Source organism: Tympanuchus pallidicinctus, unplaced genomic scaffold, assembly GCF_026119805.1.
Source record: "Tympanuchus pallidicinctus isolate F22 unplaced genomic scaffold, pur_lepc_1.0 scaffold72, whole genome shotgun sequence".
NCBI classification, from domain to species: Eukaryota; Metazoa; Chordata; class Aves; order Galliformes; family Phasianidae; genus Tympanuchus; species Tympanuchus pallidicinctus.
This window is the reverse complement of record NW_026294794.1, coordinates 36,809-58,171: the sequence shown is the minus strand read 5'-3', so window position 1 is coordinate 58,171 and position 21,363 is coordinate 36,809. Positions and strand designations below refer to the sequence as shown.

The window sequence follows — 21,363 nt, the reverse complement described above, 5'->3', positions numbered from 1 at the left end:
CGTGGCTTTTCAAGAGGGTCCTTAATCCCCAAGTTGAGCAATCTGAGCAAGAGGAGTGCATTAAACTCCATCAGAACCTGCGGAGATTTGGCCCAGTCCTCCAGTGCTTATGACTGGAGTTGGGGAAATCCCAGAATCCTCGTAGAATGGCTTAGGATGGAAGGGAGCTCAAGGATCATCCACCTCCAACCCGCCTGCCTCAAGCTGGGCTGCCAACCAAGCTCCACGTTCAATGCGAGACGAGACCCTGCTGTCCAGGTCCCCATCCAACCTGGCTTTGGATTCCTCCAGGAATGGGGAAAATCCATGTTTGTATGCACTTGCTCATTGTGTTCTTCCCGTTTTGACGTGCGCTGTTGTCATGGTTCTATGTGTTTGCTTGCTTTTATTTTGGGTTTCAGTATTCCACATCAAAACATCATGTAGTGTACGGGCTATTAAAGTGTTAATGCCCAATCCCAGATACCTATCCCTGTACATTACAGAAGTCACAGGATCTGGCCCTTCTGGATGGGGGAGGCGCTCTCTTGCTGCCTTGCAGTGGGTGCTGGAGGTGCTTTCCTAGCCGTTCCAAGCTTTTCAGGTTTGACTCGGTCCCGGGAACTCTCTCTCTCATCTTGTCTGATTTATTAATCTCAATTTCAATTACATTGTATATATTGTGTTATCTTGTATTCCGATATTATAGTAAAATAAGTTTTCCTCCATAGATTGTTGCCGCTGCTCTTTTCCTCCCTTCCTTCCTTCCCATTTTTGTGGGACTGGGGTGGGGGGGGAGGGCAGAGGCCTGTCGCCCCTATCATGGACATAGATTGATCTGGTCAACTCCGTGACAGATTTTTGGAGCCCAACGTGGGGCAGCTGCTTTTTAGCTCTTAGAACAAATCTCTTTTTCTCTCTGCTCTTAGAGAGCTTTGTTAGGGAGCATTATCAGTAGTTCAGGTGTAGTTCAGTGCTGGAAACCCTGACCTTGAAAGATTAGGCGTACTGCCAGTGTTCTGGGATATTTGTAAACTTTGAGCACTACTTAGTCTGGGTAGTGCCTTTTTTTCTTTTTTTTCCCTCCTCCTGTTAGCTTCAATTCATTAACCCCTTTTTAGCAGGCACCACTGATGAACTCACTCGTTATCGTGGGGGTGCTGGGTAAAGGATTTAAAGCAATAGTGTTACTCACAACCTACTGGCCAATAATCCATCTCACACTTACGTGTTGTGGAATTGCATTCATATATAAATACCTAAGGGCACTGATGGAGACACCTATATTTTACCTATATGCAATGTGGTATGATTTGAATTTTGACATTTACATCCCAGAAGGAATGGCTAATTTCACAAACAATTACATCCCAAATGGAATAGCTGATTTTACAAACAACTACATCCCAAATGGAATAGCTAATTTTACAAACAACACGATGTTCAGACCAGTCTCCAGGTTTTCTTCTCGGTTTGTCAAACGTTTTTCGAATCTTGAATTAATACTCATGTTGGTGTGCATGTCATCAATTCTCCTGAATGTACTCCAACGCATTTTTAATAAGGAATCTCCTCCAAAACTAGAGAATGATGACTGGCAGGGAATATGGAGAGGTTAGGAAAGGTCTTAGAAGCATGGGGACCCGCAGTGTCATGGGATTTTACTCTTGAACACCTGTGGGATCCTGAGAAACTAAGCCAGTATTTGAGTTAGGGATGATGCGGCTTACATAAATCTAAGGAGGTACAACTTATTTGGGGTTTGGCTTGTGCTTACCGTGCCCTATATAATACCATTCTGGAGACAGAGAGTTTCCGAGCTGAGGTTCAAGCCAAAGGGGAAAATCCCCAAGTCAAATCTGATCAATCACAGGAGACACCAGTAAAAATACCAGTTGCTCCTGTGGAGGGCAAGAAATGGAAACGAGTGTCTTCGCGTCTTGAACAAAAAAGAGAAGAGGAGGAGGAGGAGGTGGAGGAAGATCCAGGCGATGGGCCCTCCTCAGAACCACCACCATTGCGAAAGGCAAAAGGGAAAACTAAGAAACGTGCAGAAGAGAGTGATGAAGAGGAAGTCTCTATTACTACTCACCGGCCTCTAAAGATGACTGAAATCCAAGGTTCAAGAAAGAAGTTTACACGGCGCCCGAATGAAACTCTTGCTTCCTGGTTGGTTCGCTGTTGGGACAGTGGGGCCCATAGCTTGTCTCTGGATGGTAATGAAGCTCGCCAACTAGGCGCCATTGCCAGAGATCCAGCTATTGATAGAGGAATTAGTCGATGTTCGGATGAGGCTGCCTCCCTCTGGGAACGAGTGTTAACAGCCGTGAAGGAAAAGTATCCCTTCAAAAATGGCTTGAAGATTGCGATGAAAAAATGGGATACAGTTGAAAAGGGTATCCAGTATTTGAGGGAAATAGGCGTGGTGGAAATGTTGTATGACCCTGACTTTGTTCCTAACCATCCACAACAAAACCACGACCCTGAAAAAGTGAGGACAACGCCTGAGATATGGCAGAAAATCGTGACAACAGCGCCGGACAAATATGCCTCTACACTGATGTCAGTGTGTGACAGATTCAACGAACAACAGAGAACGCCCTTAGTTTATGAATTAATTGTTACGCTCCAAAACTATGAACAATTGCTGTCCCCAATTCATGCTACCGTTGCTGCTATATCTAGAATGTTGAAGGAGCAAGTGTCTCAACTGATTAACCGTGACAAACCTGTAGCAGTATCAGAGACGCTTGATGAAGATCGGGATAATCAAATGAGTCTAGCGAAGGAGGTGAAGGAGGTGAAGGAGATGATGAAATGTATGCAGGCCCATCTAACTAAAGACGAAGAACCTTCCTTCCCACGTGCACCATCAAAAATCTCAGCTGTTAGAGGCGAACGCTCTCTGGCTCAAGTAAGGGATGATAAACCACGAATTGTCTTGTGGTATTACCTACGTGACCATGGAGAAGACATGGGGAAGTGGCACGGTCAACCTACTCCTGTACTACGAGCCCGGGTGAAAGAATTACAAAGCAGATCAACCACCAGTGCAGTTACTCCAGTTACTACAGGTAATGAATAGAGGGGCCCTGCCCTCAGTCGGGGGGGGGAAAGGGATAATAGAGTATATTGGACTGTGTGGATTCGATGGCCTGGCACATCAGAACCACTGAAATATAAGGCAGTGGTGGACACTGGTGCACAGTGCACTCTGATGCCCTCGAGTCACCAAGGGACAGAATCAATCCATATATCTGGAGTGACCGGAGGCTCTCAAGAATTGACTGTATTGGAGGCTGAGATAAGCCTCACTGGTAAGGACTGGCAAAAACATCCTATTGTGACGGGCCCAGGGGCTCCATGTATACTAGGTATTGATTATCTCAGAAGGGGGCATTTCAAGGATCCTAAGGGGTATCGATGGGCCTTTGGAATAGCTGCTGTGGACATAGACAACATTAAGCAGCTGTCTGTTTTGCCTGGCCTGTCAGAAGATCCGTCTGTTGTAGGGCTGCTGCGAGTAAAAGAGCAACAGGTACCAATTGCTACAAAAACGGTGCACAGGTGTCAGTACAGCACCAACAGGGATTCTTTGCTCCCCATTCATAAGTTAATTCGTCAACTAGAGAGCCAGGGAGTGATCAGCAAAACTCACTCTCCTTTTAACAGCCCCATATGGCCAGTGCGTAAAGCCAGTGGAGAATGGAGGCTGACGGTGGACTACCGTGGCCTGAATGAAGTCACACCCCCACTGAGTGCTGCTGTGCCGGACATGTTAGAACTCCAGTATGAACTGGAGTCAAAAGCGGCCAAATGGTATGCCACCGTTGACATTGCTAATGCCTTCTTTTCCATTCCTATGGCCAAAGAATGTAAGCCACAGTTTGCTTTCACGTGGAGGGGCATTCAGTATACCTGGAACCGTTTGCCCCAGGGGTGGAAACACAGCCCGACTATTTGCCATGGGTTGATCCAAACTGTATTGGAACAGGGCAGTGCTCCTGAGCACCTGCAGTACATTGATGACATCATTGTGTGGGGCAATACAGCAGAAGAAGTCTTTACAAAAGGAGAGCGAATGATCCAAATTCTTCTGAGTGCTGGTTTTGCTATTAAGCGAAGCAAAGTGAAAGGACCTGCCCAGGAGATTCAGTTCCTAGGCATAAAGTGGCAAGATGGCCGTCGTCACATCCTGACAGATGTGATCGACAAAATCACTGCTATGTCTCCACCCACTAGCAAAAGAGAGACACAATCTTTTCTGGGTGCAGTGGGCTTTTGGAGAATGCATGTTCCAAACTACAGCCTCATTGTAAGCCCCCTTCATTATGTGACCCGAATGAGAAATGAGTTTACATGGGGCCCTGAGCAGCAGCAGGCTTTTGAACAGATTAAACAGGAGATAGCCCGTGCCGTGGCCCTAGGGCCAGTAAGGACGGGACAGGGTATAAAGAACATCCTCTATACCGCTGCTGGAGAGAACCGTCCCACTTGGAGTTTGTGGCAAAGAGCCTCAGGAGAGACCCGAGGCCGCCCCCTGGGATTCTGGAGTCGGGCATACAGAGGGTCTGAAGAGCACTACACCCCAACTGAAAAGGAGATCTTAGCCGCTTATGAGGGGGTTCGGGCTGCTTCCGAAGTAGTCGGTACTGAAACACAGCTCCTTCTGGCACCTCGACTGCCAGTGCTGAACTGGATGTTTAAAGGCAAGGTTCCCTCCACCCATCATGCCACTGATGCCACTTGGAGCAAGTGGATTGCACTGATTACACAATGAGCACGGATGGGGAACCTCAGCCGTCCAGGAATCCTAGAGGTCATCATGGACTGGCCTGAAGGTAAAAAGTTTGGAACACCACCAGGAGAAGAAGTATCGCGTGCTAAAGAAGCCCCACCATACAATGAACTACCAGAGAATGAAAAGAAATATGCCCTGTTCACAGATGGATCGTGTCGTATTGTGGGAAAGCATCACAGATGGAAATCTGCTGTGTGGAGCCCCACACGACAAGTTGCAGAGGCCACTGAAGGGGAAGGAGAATCAAGCCAATGTGCAGAGGTAAAGGCTGTCCAACTGGCCTTAGATGTCGCTGAACGGGAGAGGTGGCCAATGCTCTATCTTTACACTTACTCGTGGATGGTAGCGAATGCCTTATGGGGGTGGTTACAGCAGTGGGAGCAAAATAACTGGCAAAGAAGGGGTAAACCTATTTGGGCTGCTGAACTGTGGAAAGGCATTGCTGCCCGAACAAAGAATATGGTTGTAAAGGTGCGCCATGTTGATGCTCATGTGCCCAAGAGTTGGGCTACTGAAGAACAGCAAAATAACCATCAGGTAGACCGAGCTGCCAGAATTGAGGTGGCTCAAATAGACCTGGACTGGCAGAACAAGGGTGAATTATTTCTGGCTCGGTGGGCCCATGAGACCTCAGGTCATCAAGGGAGAGATGCAACATACAAATGGGCTAGAGACCGAGGGGTGGACTTAACTATGGATGCCATTGCACAGGTTATTCATAACTGTGAAACATGCGCCATCATCAAACAAGCCAAGAGAATGAAACCTCTGTGGGAGGAAGGGCGATGGCAAAAGTACAAATATGGGGAGGGGTGGCAGGTTGATTATATCACCTTGCCACGATCTCGCAATGGTAAGCATTATGTGCTTACTATGGTGGAGGCAACCACTGGGTGGCTCGAAACCTATGCAGTACCCCATGCTACCACCAGAAACATCATACTGGGTCTTGAGAAACAAGTCCTGTGGCGACATGGCACCCCAGAAAGGATTGAGTCAGATAATGGGACTCATTTCAAAAATTCTCTTGTAAATACTTGGGCCAAAGATCATGGCATTGAGTGGATTTACCATATTCCCTACCATGCACCAGCCTCTGGTAAAATTGAACGATACAATGGATTGTTAAAAACGATGCTAAAAGCACTGGGTGGCGGAACATTTAAGCACTGGGAGAAGCATTTGGCAGAAGCCACCTGGTTAGTCAATACCAGAGGATCTATCAATCGTGACGGTCCTAACCAATCCAGTTCCCTACATACCGTAGAGGGAGATAAAGTCCCCGTTGTACATGTAAAGAACATGTTAGGAAAGGCAGTTTGTGTTCTTCCAGCTTCTGGAAAGGGCAAACCTCTCCGTGGTACAGTTTTTGCCCAGGGACCAGGATGCACTTGGTGGGTAATGCAAAAGAATGGAGATGTCCACTGTGTACCACAGGGAAACTTGATGCCGGGGGAGTGCAGTTACTAATTCTATGTATATATATATATATATATAGCCATGTGTGTGTAATGCATTGTAATCATTTTTTTGTTTGTATGTATGTATATATATTTTAAGCATGATGTAACGATGTAGAATAAGGGGTGGAATGTCATGGTTCTATGTTTTTGTTTTTTGTTTTTGGATTTCAGTATTCCACATCAAAACATCATGCAGTGTACAGGGCATTAAAGTGTCACTGCCCCAGTCCCAGGTACCTATCCCTGTACATTACAACAGTCACGAGATCTGGCCCTTCTGGGTGGGGGGGGCACTCTCTTGCTGCCTTGCAGTGGGTGCTGGAGATGCTTTCCTAGCCGTTCCAAGCTTTTCAGGTTTGACTCGGTCCTGGGAACTCTCTCTCTCATCTTGTCTGATTTATTAATCTCAATTTCAATTACATTGTATCTATTGTGTTATTTTGTATTCCGATATTATAGTAAAATAAGTTTTCCTCCATAGATTGCTGCCGCTGCTCTTTTCCTCCCTTCCTTCCTTCCCATTTTTTATGGGACTGGGGTGGGGGGAAATGGCAGAGGCCTGTCGCCCCTGTCACGGACATAGATTGATCTGGTCAACTCCGTGACAACTGAGCTCATGGAAGGGCTGGGAATCGCAGGGCTCAGATGTGTGCCTGGGCTTCTGGTGTCAGTGAGGTTGGGTGAGCAGTGAGGTTTGGGAGGGACCGACTTGTTGGCCTTGAGATTGATGCCCAGCTCCTTGCTCGTGGCATTCTGTTCGGCTCAAGGTTCCGGACACAGCTTGCTCTTCTAAGCAGTGTGAGGACTGCGAGAAAGACTTTGTTGGATGCAGCAGGAAAGCACAGCCGCTGGTGGGTGCCAGTGTCCGCTCCTGAGGCTCTGCGCCAAGGTACGTGGATCCCTGCCGTCTCCTGTTTCACACGCTCGCTCAGGTTCTTTGGGGCTTGGTGTCGCTTGTCGCTGACCCACAAAATTTTCCCAGAATTCTTATTTTTTACTGCAGCGTACCCCCTTCCCCATACCAAAATAGACCAGCCTGATTCCCAAATACCACTTTCCACCTTAATCTTAACCGGTGGCCCTTCCTCAATGATTCTTGGCTGCCAATGCTTTTGTATCGGGGTTCTTGTGTTTTCCCCACGCTCAAAATGATTCAACGCATATAGTGCTCGCGCCAAAATCTCCCCTTGTTCTGATACTGGAATTCTTCCCGTATGTCCTTCCCCCTCCCCCAGGACACGAATTTTCTCTCTGAGGAGGCGGTTAGCCCTTTCAACAATAGCTTGACCTTGTGAGTTGCCTGAAATTCCTGTAGTATATGTGATATTCCAACGGGCCAACCACTCTTTAGACGAACGTGAAGTGAAACAAGAGCCATTATCTGTTTTTATGTGGTGTGGCATTCCCAGAACTGCTATGGCTGTGGCCCAATGATGTTGTGCCGCCGTAGAGCTGGTACGGCTGTGCTGTGTAGCAATAATGACTGTAGAGGACGTATCAACTGTCACTGCGAGCCATTGTCTTGGTGCCATTCGTGGTTCCATTGCAAAGTCTGTCTGCCAAATATCCAATGGGGCGAGACCGCGGGGATTAACCCCCGCCCCTAACGCTGGCGCGGAATTACAATATGGACACATCTGCACAATTTCTCTAGCAACTGTAACAGGAATAGAACAAGTTCGAGCTAATGCTTTTGCCCCTATGTGTAATGCAGAATGAAGATCACGAGCCTCTCACAGGGTATACACCTGCCTCCTAGCCACTCGATCAGCTATGTCATTTCCTTTTGTAAAGAATCCTGGGACCTCAGAATGGCTACAGACGTGAAGGATGGCAACAGGCTCTGACCTAACCACTAAGGCATCTTACAATAGGGCTGCAGTTATTGTATTGGGTTGTCCCTCTTTACCCATACGCAATAACATCCTAGCTATGAATGCAGAATCAGTAACAATGTTACAGGGTGTCTGAGGTAAGTATATAATATCAAGGTCCTTTCCAAAGGCCCTTATTGCAGTAAGACGGGCTTTACGTAACAAAAACGAGAGTTGTTCTAACCACGAGATAAATGCTTTTGTCGGCTGAACAGAAAACAACCAGCACAATGGGTGAGGATGAGAGCTAAGGGTATGCCCTATCACAGCTGCTGACCCCTCCTGGCATCTAGTCACTGCACCTTCTAGTGGCTGGTCTGAATTCCACCTCGCAAGCGCATTTGAGGAACAGGCTACTAGTATCTCTTGCCAAGCAGACTCCATCTCTGGTGTCCATTGTCTCTCTTCCTGAGGGTTAGATCCCTTTAGTTGATCATAAAAGGGTTTCGTAAGTCGTGGAGGTATACCTAATGCATTTCACACCCATTGTATGGCCCCCACCAGCTTCTGAACATCCCACAGGGTTGTAATATGGGGTTTGATTTTTAATCCTTCCGGGATCACCGTTTCAGATCCAAACCTGTATCCCAGGAACTCAATTCCTGGTTCTCTCTGAATTTTTTCTTGTGAAATAACAAATCCAGCGGTAGTAAGCACATTAACTATCTGCTCCTCTAGCACTTGCAGCTGAGAATCACTTGGCGCTGCAAGCAACAGGTCGTCCATATAATGAGCAAGCTGACAGTTCGATAATGACTGTTGTACTGGTTCTCTAACCTTGCCTACTACCAGTTGACAAATTATTGGAGAGCAGGTCATTCCCGGCGGAAGAACCTTCCACTGAAATCTTTGAGTGGGTCCCTGATTGTTTATGACCGGGACAGTGAATGCAAAAGCCTCTCTGTCCTGCTCCGCCAGTGGAATGGAGAAGAAGCAATCCTTAAGTTCAATGACCATCAGGGGCCATCCTTCCGGTATAGCCGAAAGTAGAGGTCCCCCTTGCTGAACCGGGCCAAAAGGGACAAGTTGTGCATTGACTGCTCGGAGATCATGTAACAGTCAGAAAGATCCCAATGCTTTCTGAATTACAAAAACGGATGTATTCCAGTTGCTGAGTGACAGTTCTACATGTCCTGCAGCAAACTCTCGTGAAACAAGCTGTACAAGCGCTGCTAATTTATCAACAGGAAGGGGCCACTGATCCACCCAAATGGGAGATGCATCCCGTTTCCAACGCAATGGAATCGCATATTGCAGCGCTAAATGATGGACAGTGGCCCTTTTCATAAATTTGTCAGTTTTATTCCCAACTCAAGAAGGAAGTCCCTGCCTAATATGGATCCTCTTATCGGTACTAAAGTAGGGAGGATGATTACATTTTTCTCCATAGAACCATCATCGTTGATGATTGCGAGCTCTACCACCCTGTCTGCCTTTCTGGTGGGCAGACCCCCCCACACCCGCAATCGCTCTCCACATAAAAGTCGTGGGCCACTGCCGAGGCCAGTCATCTTCTGAGATGACGGTAATATCCGCACCAGAATCGAGTAAAGCCATAAAAAACACCGTTCTGGGCACTGATGGCGGGAGCTCTGAATCCATATATGACATCATAACCTTAATGATTGGTCGTTCTTCTAAATCCATAGTTAATGCCACTGTGGGTGTTGCGCTTCTGGCCCAGCTAGAGATGACGGGCAGGAGCCCTGGGCCATTGGCACCCTCCCTCTCCCGTTTCCCTGCGACTTAATTTTAAATTTCCTACACTGATGTGCAACATGTCCGGCTCCGCCGCATAATTGGCACCGCTTCTCTAGTCCTTGCCCCATCTTCTTAGGGCACTGCGCCTTGAAATGGCCACGCTGCCCACACTTAAAGCACAGGCCTTTATCCCTTCCTTCCCCGGCCTGAGTGGCTGCCACCATCGCGGTCTTAACTGCCGAATTAACTGAAGCAGCCATTCCCTGCATGGCGGCTACTAATCCCTCATTAGTTAATGGTGTGACTCTCTGATGATCTAATACATATTTAATAAGCTCCCCTGGGGTAGTTAGAGTTCCCGGTGCTGCTCTGATGATTTGCTGGATTTCCGGCAGCGATTTTTGTTTAAGACAATCTATTATGACTGGGGATTGGACCTCACTTGGGAGATCAGATCCCTCCACTGCACGAATTAGGTGATTCGCAAAGTCAGTAAATGACTCAAAGGGGCCCTGCTTGATGTCTGCCCATGGAAGCACAGGTTCCGCAACCTTAGCCAATTCTCGCAGGGCTTGAAGGGCTGCAGTTGTAACGGCTGCCAGCTCTCCTGCTCTAAGCAATGCTGCTTGGCCCTCCGGGGATCCCACCATTCCATCTGCCAGGCTCTGAAGCTGTGCGAGACTAGTTCTGTCACCTCTACCCTGGCCATTAGCTGGATGATGGTGGTCACGGGTGGCAGCAGCCACCACAGCTTGAAGTAATCTATTCCATTCATCATACCACAGGGTGTATTGTACAGGTTCAAGAATAACATGCATAAAGTTCACTACATCATATGGCAGAAGACTAGAAGCCATAAGAGCTTCCACTGCTGCCATAGTAACCGGGGAACGCAGACCTTTGATTTTAACTAAATCCGAAAGAAGAGTAATCGCTTTGGAATCCAGAGGAGTCCAAGCTGGGCCCTCTGGTTTTACCAACACCGGGAGAGTGAGTGCGACACGTGCTGGATCTGCGGCCCGTATGTCCTCTCTCACACGAGCCCAATCAGTGAGGGTAGGCGGGCCCCATGAAACGACTGATATGGGACCACGCCCCTCCTGAGCGGACCCCGGGGATATCTGCGTTGGAGCGCCCCTCCCACCACAAGGCAGTGTGGGGCCATCCAAGCCCCTCGGGGGGTGACTGCCGTAGCAAGCGGATTCGGGCAATAGGTGAGTCCTGCCCCCGCTGTTGCGTCCCACAGGTCGCACCACAACTCCTCCAGACATCTCTCCCTCCCCAAAGACCTTCTTATCAACTGTGCTAGAAGTCATACCGAATTCCTCCGCCTACCCTCCTTCCCCATTATCTTTACAGGGCTTAAGTGAAGGATATACGCTGCAAGCCAGGTAAGGAGGCGAGTCCTCCCCTTTATGATATGATCACTCCTGCTCTACTTCGTTCTTCTTTATCTCCAGGGTCGTTGTTTCTGGTGGGGCCGAAGGAGTCAGTGCCATCTTGCCCTCCAGCGAACCTGTAGGGGAGACAAGCCCCCCCCTCTGCCCTAACCCCAGCAGATCCCTAGCACGGTCATCTGCAATTTTCTCCTGTCTCGCTTTCCTAAGAGCTGTTAAAATCAATCCCCACACCTTCAAATCTGCTACTTTCTGAGTAAACATTGCCCTCTGTGAGAGTGCGGCAGTAAACGAATCCCAATTATCGGGATCGTATAAGTCAGAAGGGGATGATAATAGTCCCTCCTTCTCCAGTAAGGAGAGTGTCGCTGAAATTTCCTTCTTAGAAGGAACATTTTTCCCACAATAAATTTTGCATGCATGCAGAATCACCTTTATAACGGCTTCCATATCGCCTCTGGCCGAACTTATGTCTGGCCTCTTCTTGGTGCTTCCCCTAACATCCTAGGGGGATCCCAGCTCCTTCTCCCGAGCCTCCCGCCTGACGAGGAGTAATGGCCACCTCCTCCCCGTCCCTGGGCTTCCACTACTCCGCGGATTTGAAATTACCGCTCCGCAATGGATTCCTGCTTCTGGCAGACAGCTGATTCACTCCCAGGAATCACGTCGAGGTCACCACTTGTTGCCGTACGCACCTGTTCCGCTTCCCCACAAGTCCGCAGCTTGGCCAATTACTGAGATGACACCAATGTGATGAGCAGCAAATGGCGTTTATTACACGTATACACTAACTTATATAGCCTAATTACTTCGTCTACGCCCCTAAGGGCATGCACCACACATCAATCATTAGAGCAGGGAGGGAGTTTAGCACGTCACAACCCACAGGGGGGGAACTCGCAGTCTCGCAGTTGCTGACAACAGCCCCAATTGATTCTGTTGGTCTTCGGGGCTCCCCTGAGTTGCTGCAATGGCAGCAGATAACTGCTGGTTTGACTGCCTTAAGGGCTGTCAGGAAAGATGTCTTCTGCAAAACCCCTAAGCTACCAACTGCCAAGGAAGTTGGTATGTTCCCAGGAAAGACAGGAAGCAGACCATGGATGAGCAGCTACGGGATGTTGGTAAAGCCCAATCTCCTCTATCTTTCCCTTTTCCATCCCCATTTCCTCTCCGTCCCCAATTCCGCTTTATCCCCTTTTCCTCCACATCCCCGTTTTCCCCCTCTTTCTGCCCCGCCTTTGCCCTGCCTTTGCCCCGTCTTTGCCCCGCCTTTTCCCCGCCTTTCCCCCGTTTCTCTTCACCTTCCCCTTTCCCCTTTTCCCCTTTCTCCTTCCTTGTCCTCAGGTCCCCTTTTTTCCTTCCAGGTCCCCTTTTTTCTGTCCATTCCCCCCTTTTATCTCCCCTTTTATCCCCCCTTGTTCCCCTGCTCTCCTACACTCCCCTTTTTCACCTGCTCTCCTCTATCCTTTCCTATTCCTCGTCTCCTTTTCTTTTTCCTCCCCCCCTCATTTTCCTTTTCCCCTTTCCCCCCTTGTCTTCCTTTCCCCTTTTCCCGTCTATCCCTTCTCTTCTTTCCCCCCGTTTTTCTTCTTTATGCCCCCATCCCCACTTCCCCTTTCACCCCCTTTACCTCTTTTCCTCCCCATCTCCCTTTTTGCCCCATCCCTGTTTTCCCATTTTCCTTTTCCCCTCCTTGTACCCATTCGTTTTTCCCTCCTCATTCCCATTCATTTTTCCGTCCCCATCGTCCCCTTTTCTTCCAAAGCTGATTCCATTCGCAGTGCGATGGCGGCTCCTGCGAGCAGCAGAGCCCCGAGCAGCAGCGCTGCGTCTTGGCTCCCCCATTGCCCGCTGCTGAGCTCTTCCTGCCCTGGTTCCTCATTGGCTGAGCGCTGCAGGTTCCCCTTTTTGGCGATGCTTCACCACTCGCACAAACAGCCAGCAGACGCACATTTTTGCTGCCCGAACACACGCAGGCCTTCATTGCTTCATTGCTTTCTCACCACTGCTCTCATCACGAACGTGCGGTTGGAACTTGCGGCACTCAGGTTTACAGCATCAACACAGACACAGCCTCTGAGATACCTCTCCTAAACAGGCTTGTGCTGAGTGCTGTCCTCGTCTTGGGCTTTGTCCAATGCCCACCTTTCTTTTCTAGCCCACTTTGTTGAGGACGGCGTGTGAGGCTTTCTTCTTTCTTTGTAGGATTGGCGACTCCAACCCCAGAAGTAGCAGGCATTTTGGGATGTCCAAGGTTCTGCAGTGAACGTGTCCTGTTCCTGGTAAAGGTGTGGGCGTTCCTGGACACGAAGGTATCTATCTTCATGCCTTGCCCGTGTGCCCAGTCCCCCACCAGATGCTGTTTGCCTTTTGGGCCCCTGATTTGCTGCACTGCTGCGCCCTGATCCTTGCAGAGGGGTAAGTGACACCTTTGTCCCTTCCAGAAAGCGCTCTCCACTTTCCTCTCGCTGGTCATCAGCAGCACTGTCCCTCTCTCGCCAGGCTCTCATTGGTCAGCGGCAGGGCCGTCCCGCCCTCGTCAGCCTGTGATTGGTGATTGGCAGTGCCGTCCCGCCCTTGCCAGCCTGTGATCGGTCAGCGGCAGTGCCGTCCCGCCCTCGTGTGCCTCTCATTGGTGATCGACAGCACCGTCCCGCCCTATCAGCGTCTCATTGGTGATCGACAGCACCGTCCCGCCCTATCAGCGTCTCATTGGTCATCGGCAGCACCGTCCCGCCCCCGCCAGCCTCTCATTGGTCATCGGCAGCGCTGTCCCGCCCTCGCCAGTCTTTCATTGGTCATCGACAGCTCCATCCCGCCTCCGCCAGCATCTCATTGGACAGCAGCAGCCTTTTCCCCGCCTTTTCCCCACCTTTTCCCCGCCTATCTCTTCACCTTCCCCCAGCCCCTTTTCCCCTTTCCTTTTCCTTCTTCTCATGTCCTGTTTTTTTCTTCCAGGTCCCCTTTTTACTGTCCCTTCCCCCTTTTATCTCCCTTTTTTTTTGCCCATTTTTCCCCCTCTTCTCCTCTCTCCTTTTCTCCTCCTCATCTCCTTTTCTTTTTCCTCCCTTTCTCATTCTTCTTTTCCCCTTTCCCCTCTTGTCTTCCTTTCCCTTTTGCCCCCTTTACTCTCCTCTTCTTCGCCTCCTTCTTCTTCTTTTTGCCCCCATCCCCACTTCCTCTTTCACCCCCTTTACCCCTTTTCCTCCCCATCTCCCTTTTCTCCCCGTCCCCCTTTTTTGTTTTCCTTTTCCTCTTTTTCTCCCCCTTCCTTTCCCACCCCCTCGACCCCATTCCTTTTCCTTCCCCATCGTCCCCTTTTCTTCCAAAGCCCATTCCATTCGCAGTGCGATAGCGGCTCCTGCGAGCAGCCGAGCCCCGAGCAGCAGCGCTGCGTCTTGGCTCCCCCATTGCCCGCTGCTGAGCTCTTCCTGCCCTGGCTCCTCATTGGCTGAGCGCTGCAGCTTCCTCTTTTTGGCGACGCTTCACCACTCGCACAAACAGCCAGCAGACGCACATCTTTGCTGCCCAAACACACGCAGGCCTTCATTGCTTCATTGCTTTCTCACCACTGCTCTCTTAACCAACGTGCGGTCGAACTTGCGGCTCTCAGGTTTTCAGCATCAACACAGACACAGCCTCTGAATTGCTTCATTACCCCCTGCCATTCGTGACCTTCCCGCTGCTCGTCGTTCTGCTCATCCGGCAGTCCTTCCGCAGTGCTGAGCTCGGCAGGAGGACAGAGGGGAGCAGCTGGGAGCCTCACAGCCTCCTCACATTCCCACGCAGCGGGACAGCGCTGCTGCGTGCGATGGCCCTGATTCCTCCCTCGTCCCCCTTTTTCTTTTTTTCCTCCCTCATCCAACTTTTTCTTTTTTTCCTCCCTCGTCCCCGTTTTCCTTTTTTCAATCCGTTGTCCCCTTTTCCTTTTTTTCCTCCCCCATCCCCCTCTTCTTTTTTTCCCTGCCTCGCACCCTTTTCCTTTTTCCTTTTCATGCACTTCCTGCTATCCCACCTTTTCCCCGCCTTCCCTCATCTCTTCTTGCACTCTTTGACCCCTTTTGCTCCCCCCATCCTTATTTCTCTTCACATTCCCCTGTTCTTTTTTCCCCTTTCCTCTTCTTCATCCCCAGCTCCGCTTCCCCCCACCTCACGTCCCCTTTCTTCTATCCCTGTACCCCATTTTTACCTTTTTTTACCCGCCCTCTTTTTGTGTTCTCTGCTGTCCCCTATTCCCTTTTTCCTCTTTGCTCTCTCTCTCCTTTCTCCCCCCTCATCCTGTTACAGAAGAGAGTGATGGACAAGCTTGTGCAGGATGGCAGCAGCAGGGTGGAAGCCCAGGTGGGTGCGATGAAGCCGGGGGGGGGACTGGGTGGAGCCCGAGCCCTGCCTGAGCTCATTTAAGGGCTGGGAATGGCCGGGCTCAGATGTGTGCCTGGGCTTCTGGTGTCAGTGAGGTTGGGTGAGCAGTGAGGTTTGGGAGGGACCGACTTGTTGGCCTTGAGATTGATGCCCAGCTCCTTGCTCGTCGCATTCTGTTTGGCTCGAGGTTCCGGACACAGCTTGCTCTTCTAAGCAGCGTGAGGACTGCGAGAAAGACTTTGTTGGATGCAGCAGGAAAGCACAGCCGCTGGTGGATGCCAGTGTCCGCTCCTGAGGCTCTGCGCCAAGGTACGTGGATCCCTGCCGTCTCCTGTTTCACACGCTCGCTCAGGTCCTTTGGGGCTTGGTGTCGCTTGTCCCTCGTGCTCCCGTTGCTGTCACCGGGTGTTGTTCCTTTGCCCATGCTCAGCTCTGCCCAGTGCTGATGGGATGCCAGTGGCACCTGCTGCTCTTAAGAAAAGGTAGGTTTGATTTCTTTTGGTTTCCATAGCATTTGCTACACTTTCATTCTGTCTCTCTTCTTTTTTTTTTTTTTTTTTTTCTTTTTGCTCTCAATAAATGGCAGGTTCAATTCCTTTTGGCTCCTGTAGTGTTTGCTACACGTGTGTTCTGTTTCTCTTCTCTTTTTTCCATGTTGCCTGGCGGTGCCTCGCTGGAGTTCCCATGAGCCCCGGGCCCACTTGTGACCAAGTGAGGTGCCAAAAACAGAGGTATCTCCTAAACAGGCTTGTGCTGAGTGCTGTCCTCGTCTTGGGCTTTGTCCAATGCCCACCTTTCTTTTCTAGCCCACTTTGTTGAGGACGGCGTGTGAGGCTTTCTTCTTTCTTTGTAGGATTGGCGACTCCAGCCCCAGAAGTAGCAGGCATTTTGGGATGTCCAAGGTTCTGCAGTGAACGTGTCCTGTTCCTGGTAAAGGTGTGGGCGTTCCTGGACACGAAGGTATCTATCTTCATGCCTTGCCCGTGTGCCCAGTCCCCCACCAGATGCTGTTCGCCTTTTGGGCCCCTGATTTGCTGCACTGCTGCGCCCTGATCCTTGCAGAGGGGTAAGTGACACCTTTGTCCCTTCCAGAAAGCGCTCTCCACTTTCCTCTCGCTGGTCATCAGCAGCACTGTCCCTCTCTCGCCAGGCTCTCATTGGTCAGCGGCAGGGCCGTCCCGCCCTCGTCAGCCTGTGATTGGTGATTGGCAGTGCCGTCCCGCCCTTGCCAGCCTGTGATCGGTCAGCGGCAGTGCCGTCCCGCCCTCGTGTGCCTCTCATTGGTGATCGACAGCACCGTCCCGCCCTATCAGCGTCTCATTGGTGATCGACAGCACCGTCCCGCCCTATCAGCGTCTCATTGGTCATCGGCAGCACCGTCCCGCCCCCGCCAGCCTCTCATTGGTCATCGGCAGCGCTGTCCCGCCCTCGCCAGTCTTTCATTGGTCATCGACAGCTCCATCCCGCCTCCGCCAGCATCTCATTGGACAGCAGCAGCCTTTTCCCCGCCTTTTCCCCACCTTTTCCCCGCCTATCTCTTCACCTTCCCCCAGCCCCTTTTCCCCTTTCCTTTTCCTTCTTCTCATGTCCTGTTTTTTTCTTCCAGGTCCCCTTTTTACTGTCCCTTCCCCCTTTTATCTCCCTTTTTTTTGCCCATTTTTCCCCCTCTTCTCCTCTCTCCTTTTCTCCTCCTCATCTCCTTTTCTTTTTCCTCCCTTTCTCATTCTTCTTTTCCCCTTTCCCCTCTTGTTTTCCTTTCCCTTTGGCCCCTTTTACTCTCCTCCTCTTCTTCGCCCCCTTCTTCTTCTTTTTGCCCCCATCCCCACTTCCCCTTTCACCCCCTTTACCCCTTTTCCTCCCCATCTCCCTTTTCTCCCCGTCCCCCTTTTTTGTTTTCCTTTTCCTCTTTTTCTCCCCCTTCCTTTCCCACCCCCTCGACCCCATTCCTTTTCCTTCCCCATCGTCCCCTTTTCTTCCAAAGCCCATTCCATTCGCAGTGCGATAGCGGCTCCTGCGAGCAGCCGAGCCCCGAGCAGCAGCGCTGCGTCTTGGCTCCCCCATTGCCCGCTGCTGAGCTCTTCCTGCCCTGGCTCCTCATTGGCTGAGCGCTGCAGCTTCCTCTTTTTGGCGACGCTTCACCACTCGCACAAACAGCCAGCAGACACACATCTTTGCTGCCCAAACACACGCAGGCCTTCATTGCTTCATTGCTTTCTCACCACTGCTCTCTTAACCAACGTGCGGTCGAACTTGCGGCTCTCAGGTTTTCAGCATCAACACAGACACAGCCTCTGAATTGCTTCATTACCCCCTGCCATTTGTGACCTTCCCGCTGCTCGTCGTTCTGCTCATCTGGCAGTCCTTCCGCAGTGCTGAGCTCGGCAGGAGGACAGAGGGGAGCAGCTGGGAGCCTCACAGCCTCCTCACGTTCCCACGCAGCGGGACAGCGCTGCTGCGTGCGATGGCCCTGATTCCTCCCTCATCCCCCTTTTTCTTTTTTTCCTCCCTCATCCAACTTTTTCTTTTTTTCCTCCCTCGTCCCCGTTTTCCTTTTTTCAATCCGTTGTCCCCTTTTCCTTTTTTTCCTCCCCCATCCCCCTCTTCTTTTTTTCCCTGCCTCGCACCCTTTTCCTTTTTCCTTTTCATGCACTTCCTGCTATCCCACCTTTTCCCCGCCTTCCCTCATCTCTTCTTGCACTCTTTGACCCCTTTTGCTCCCCCCATCCTTATTTCTCTTCACATTCCCCTGTTCTTTTTTCCCCTTTCCTCTTCTTCATCCCCAGCTCCGCTTCCCCCCACCTCACGTCCCCTTTCTTCTATCCCTGTACCCCATTTTTACCTTTTTTTACCCGCCCTCTTTTTGTGTTCTCTGCTGTCCCCTATTCCCTTTTTCCTCTTTGCTCTCTCTCTCCTTTCTCCCCCCTCATCCTGTTACAGAAGAGAGTGATGGACAAGCTTGTGCAGGATGGCAGCAGCAGGGTGGAAGCCCAGGTGGGTGCGATGAAGCCGGGGGGGGGACTGGGTGGAGCCCGAGCCCTGCCTGAGCTCATTTAAGGGCTGGGAATGGCCGGGCTCAGATGTGTGCCTGGGCTTCTGGTGTCAGTGAGGTTGGGTGAGCAGTGAGGTTTGGGAGGGACCGACTTGTTGGCCTTGAGATTGATGCCCAGCTCCTTGCTCGTCGCATTCTGTTTGGCTCGAGGTTCCGGACACGGCTTGCTCTTCTAAGCAGCGTGAGGACTGCGAGAAAGACTTTGTTGGATGCAGCAGGAAAGCACAGCCGCTGGTGGATGCCAGTGTCCGCTCCTGAGGCTCTGCGCCAAGGTACGTGGATCCCTGCCGTCTCCTGTTTCACACGCTCGCTCAGGTCCTTTGGGGCTTGGTGTCGCTTGTCCCTCGTGCTCCCGTTGCTGTCACCGGGTGTTGTTCCTTTCCCCATGCTCAGCTCTGCCCAGTGCTGATGGGATGCCAGTGCCACCTGCTGCTCTTAAGAAAAGGTAGGTTTGATTTCTTTTGGTTTCCATAGCATTTGCTACACTTTCATTCTGTCTCTCTTCTTTTTTTTTTTTTTTTTTTTCTTTTTGCTCTCAATAAATGGCAGGTTCAATTCCTTTTGGCTCCTGTAGTGTTTGCTACACGTGTGTTCTGTTTCTCTTCTCTTTTTTCCATGTTGCCTGGCGGTGCCTGGCTGGAGTTCCCATGAGCCCCGGGCCCACTTGTGACCAAGTGAGGTGCCAAAAACAGAGGTATCTCCTAAACAGGCTTGTGCTGAGTGCTGTCCTCGTCTTGGGCTTTGTCCAATGCCCACCTTTCTTTTCTAGCCCACTTTGTTGAGGACGGCGTGTGAGGCTTTCTTCTTTCTTTGTAGGATTGGCGACTCCAGCCCCAGAAGTAGCAGGCATTTTGGGATGTCCAAGGTTCTGCAGTGAACGTGTCCTGTTCCTGGTAAAGGTGTGGGCATTCCTGGACACGAAGGTATCTATCTTCATGCCTTGCCCGTGTGCCCAGTCCCCCACCAGATGCTGTTCGCCTTTTGGGCCCCTGATTTGCTGCACTGCTGCGCCCTGATCCTTGCAGAGGGGTAAGTGACACCTTTGTCCCTTCCAGAAAGCGCTCTCCACTTTCCTCTCGCTGGTCATCAGCAGCACTGTCCCTCTCTCGCCAGGCTCTCATTGGTCAGCGGCAGGGCCGTCCCGCCCTCGTCAGCCTGTGATTGGTGATTGGCAGTGCCGTCCCGCCCTTGCCAGCCTGTGATCGGTCAGCGGCAGTGCCGTCCCGCCCTCGTGTGCCTCTCATTGGTGATCGACAGCACCGTCCCGCCCTATCAGCGTCTCATTGGTGATCGACAGCACCGTCCCGCCCTATCAGCGTCTCATTGGTCATCGGCAGCACCGTCCCGCCCCCGCCAGCCTCTCATTGGTCATCGGCAGCGCTGTCCCGCCCTCGCCAGTCTTTCATTGGTCATCGACAGCTCCATCCCGCCTCCGCCAGCATCTCATTGGACAGCAGCAGCCTTTTCCCCGCCTTTTCCCCACCTTTTCCCCGCCTATCTCTTCACCTTCCCCCAGCCCCTTTTCCCCTTTCCTTTTCCTTCTTCTCATGTCCTGTTTTTTTCTTCCAGGTCCCCTTTTTACTGTCCCTTCCCCCTTTTATCTCCCTTTTTTTTGCCCATTTTTCCCCCTCTTCTCCTCTCTCCTTTTCTCCTCCTCATCTCCTTTTCTTTTTCCTCCCTTTCTCATTCTTCTTTTCCCCTTTCCCCTCTTGTCTTCCTTTCCCTTTTGCCCCCTTTACTCTCCTCTTCTTCGCCTCCTTCTTCTTCTTTTTGCCCCCATCCCCACTTCCTCTTTCACCCCCTTTACCCCTTTTCCTCCCCATCTCCCTTTTCTCCCCGTCCCCCTTTTTTGTTTTCCTTTTCCTCTTTTTCTCCCCCTTCCTTTCCCACCCCCTCGACCCCATTCCTTTTCCTTCCCCATCGTCCCCTTTTCTTCCAAAGCCCATTCCATTCGCAGTGCGATAGCGGCTCCTGCGAGCAGCCGAGCCCCGAGCAGCAGCGCTGCGTCTTGGCTCCCCCATTGCCCGCTGCTGAGCTCTTCCTGCCCTGGCTCCTCATTGGCTGAGCGCTGCAGCTTCCTCTTTTTGGCGACGCTTCACCACTCGCACAAACAGCCAGCAGACGCACATCTTTGCTGCCCAAACACACGCAGGCCTTCATTGCTTCATTGCTTTCTCACCACTGCTCTCTTAACCAACGTGCGGTCGAACTTGCGGCTCTCAGGTTTTCAGCATCAACACAGACACAGCCTCTGAATTGCTTCATTACCCCCTGCCATTCGTGACCTTCCCGCTGCTCGTCGTTCTGCTCATCCGGCAGTCCTTCCGCAGTGCTGAGCTCGGCAGGAGGACAGAGGGGAGCAGCTGGGAGCCTCACAGCCTCCTCACGTTCCCACGCAGCGGGACAGCGCTGCTGCGTGCGATGGCCCTGATTCCTCCCTCGTCCCCCTTTTTCTTTTTTTCCTCCCTCATCCAACTTTTTCTTTTTTTCCTCCCTCGTCCCCGTTTTCCTTTTTTCAATCCGTTGTCCCCTTTTCCTTTTTTTCCTCCCCCATCCCCCTCTTCTTTTTTTCCCTGCCTCGCACCCTTTTCCTTTTTCCTTTTCATGCACTTCCTGCTATCCCACCTTTTCCCCGCCTTCCCTCATCTCTTCTTGCACTCTTTGACCCCTTTTGCTCCCCCCATCCTTATTTCTCTTCACATTCCCCTGTTCTTTTTTCCCCTTTCCTCTTCTTCAT

The 21,363-nt window shown here is 51.1% G+C and overlaps 1 protein-coding gene across 2 annotated transcripts; it reads left to right on the top strand.

The window, feature by feature from the left end:
• Window positions 1–11,893: 11,893 nt before the first annotated feature.
• LOC128072908 (uncharacterized) lies at window positions 11,894–21,108 on the top strand. Of its 2 annotated transcripts, none has more exons than XM_052667132.1 (2): window positions 11,894–13,113; window positions 20,701–21,108. In XM_052667132.1, exon 1 carries the CDS (start codon window positions 12,046–12,048, stop codon window positions 12,982–12,984), a length of 939 nt encoding a protein of 312 aa, XP_052523092.1. In that variant the 5' UTR covers window positions 11,894–12,045; the 3' UTR covers window positions 12,985–13,113; window positions 20,701–21,108. The 2 variants fall into 2 exon arrangements, with proteins under 2 accessions (XP_052523092.1, XP_052523093.1); XM_052667133.1 differs by lacking the exon at window positions 20,701–21,108 and adding an exon at window positions 14,680–14,916.
• Window positions 21,109–21,363: the final 255 nt, after the last annotated feature.

Bases quoted from the DNA above. Each gene is read 5' to 3' on its own strand.
- LOC128072908 (XM_052667132.1), top strand. From the start codon at position 12,046: ATGCACCACACATCAATCATTAGAGCAGGGAGGGAGTTTAGCACGTCA.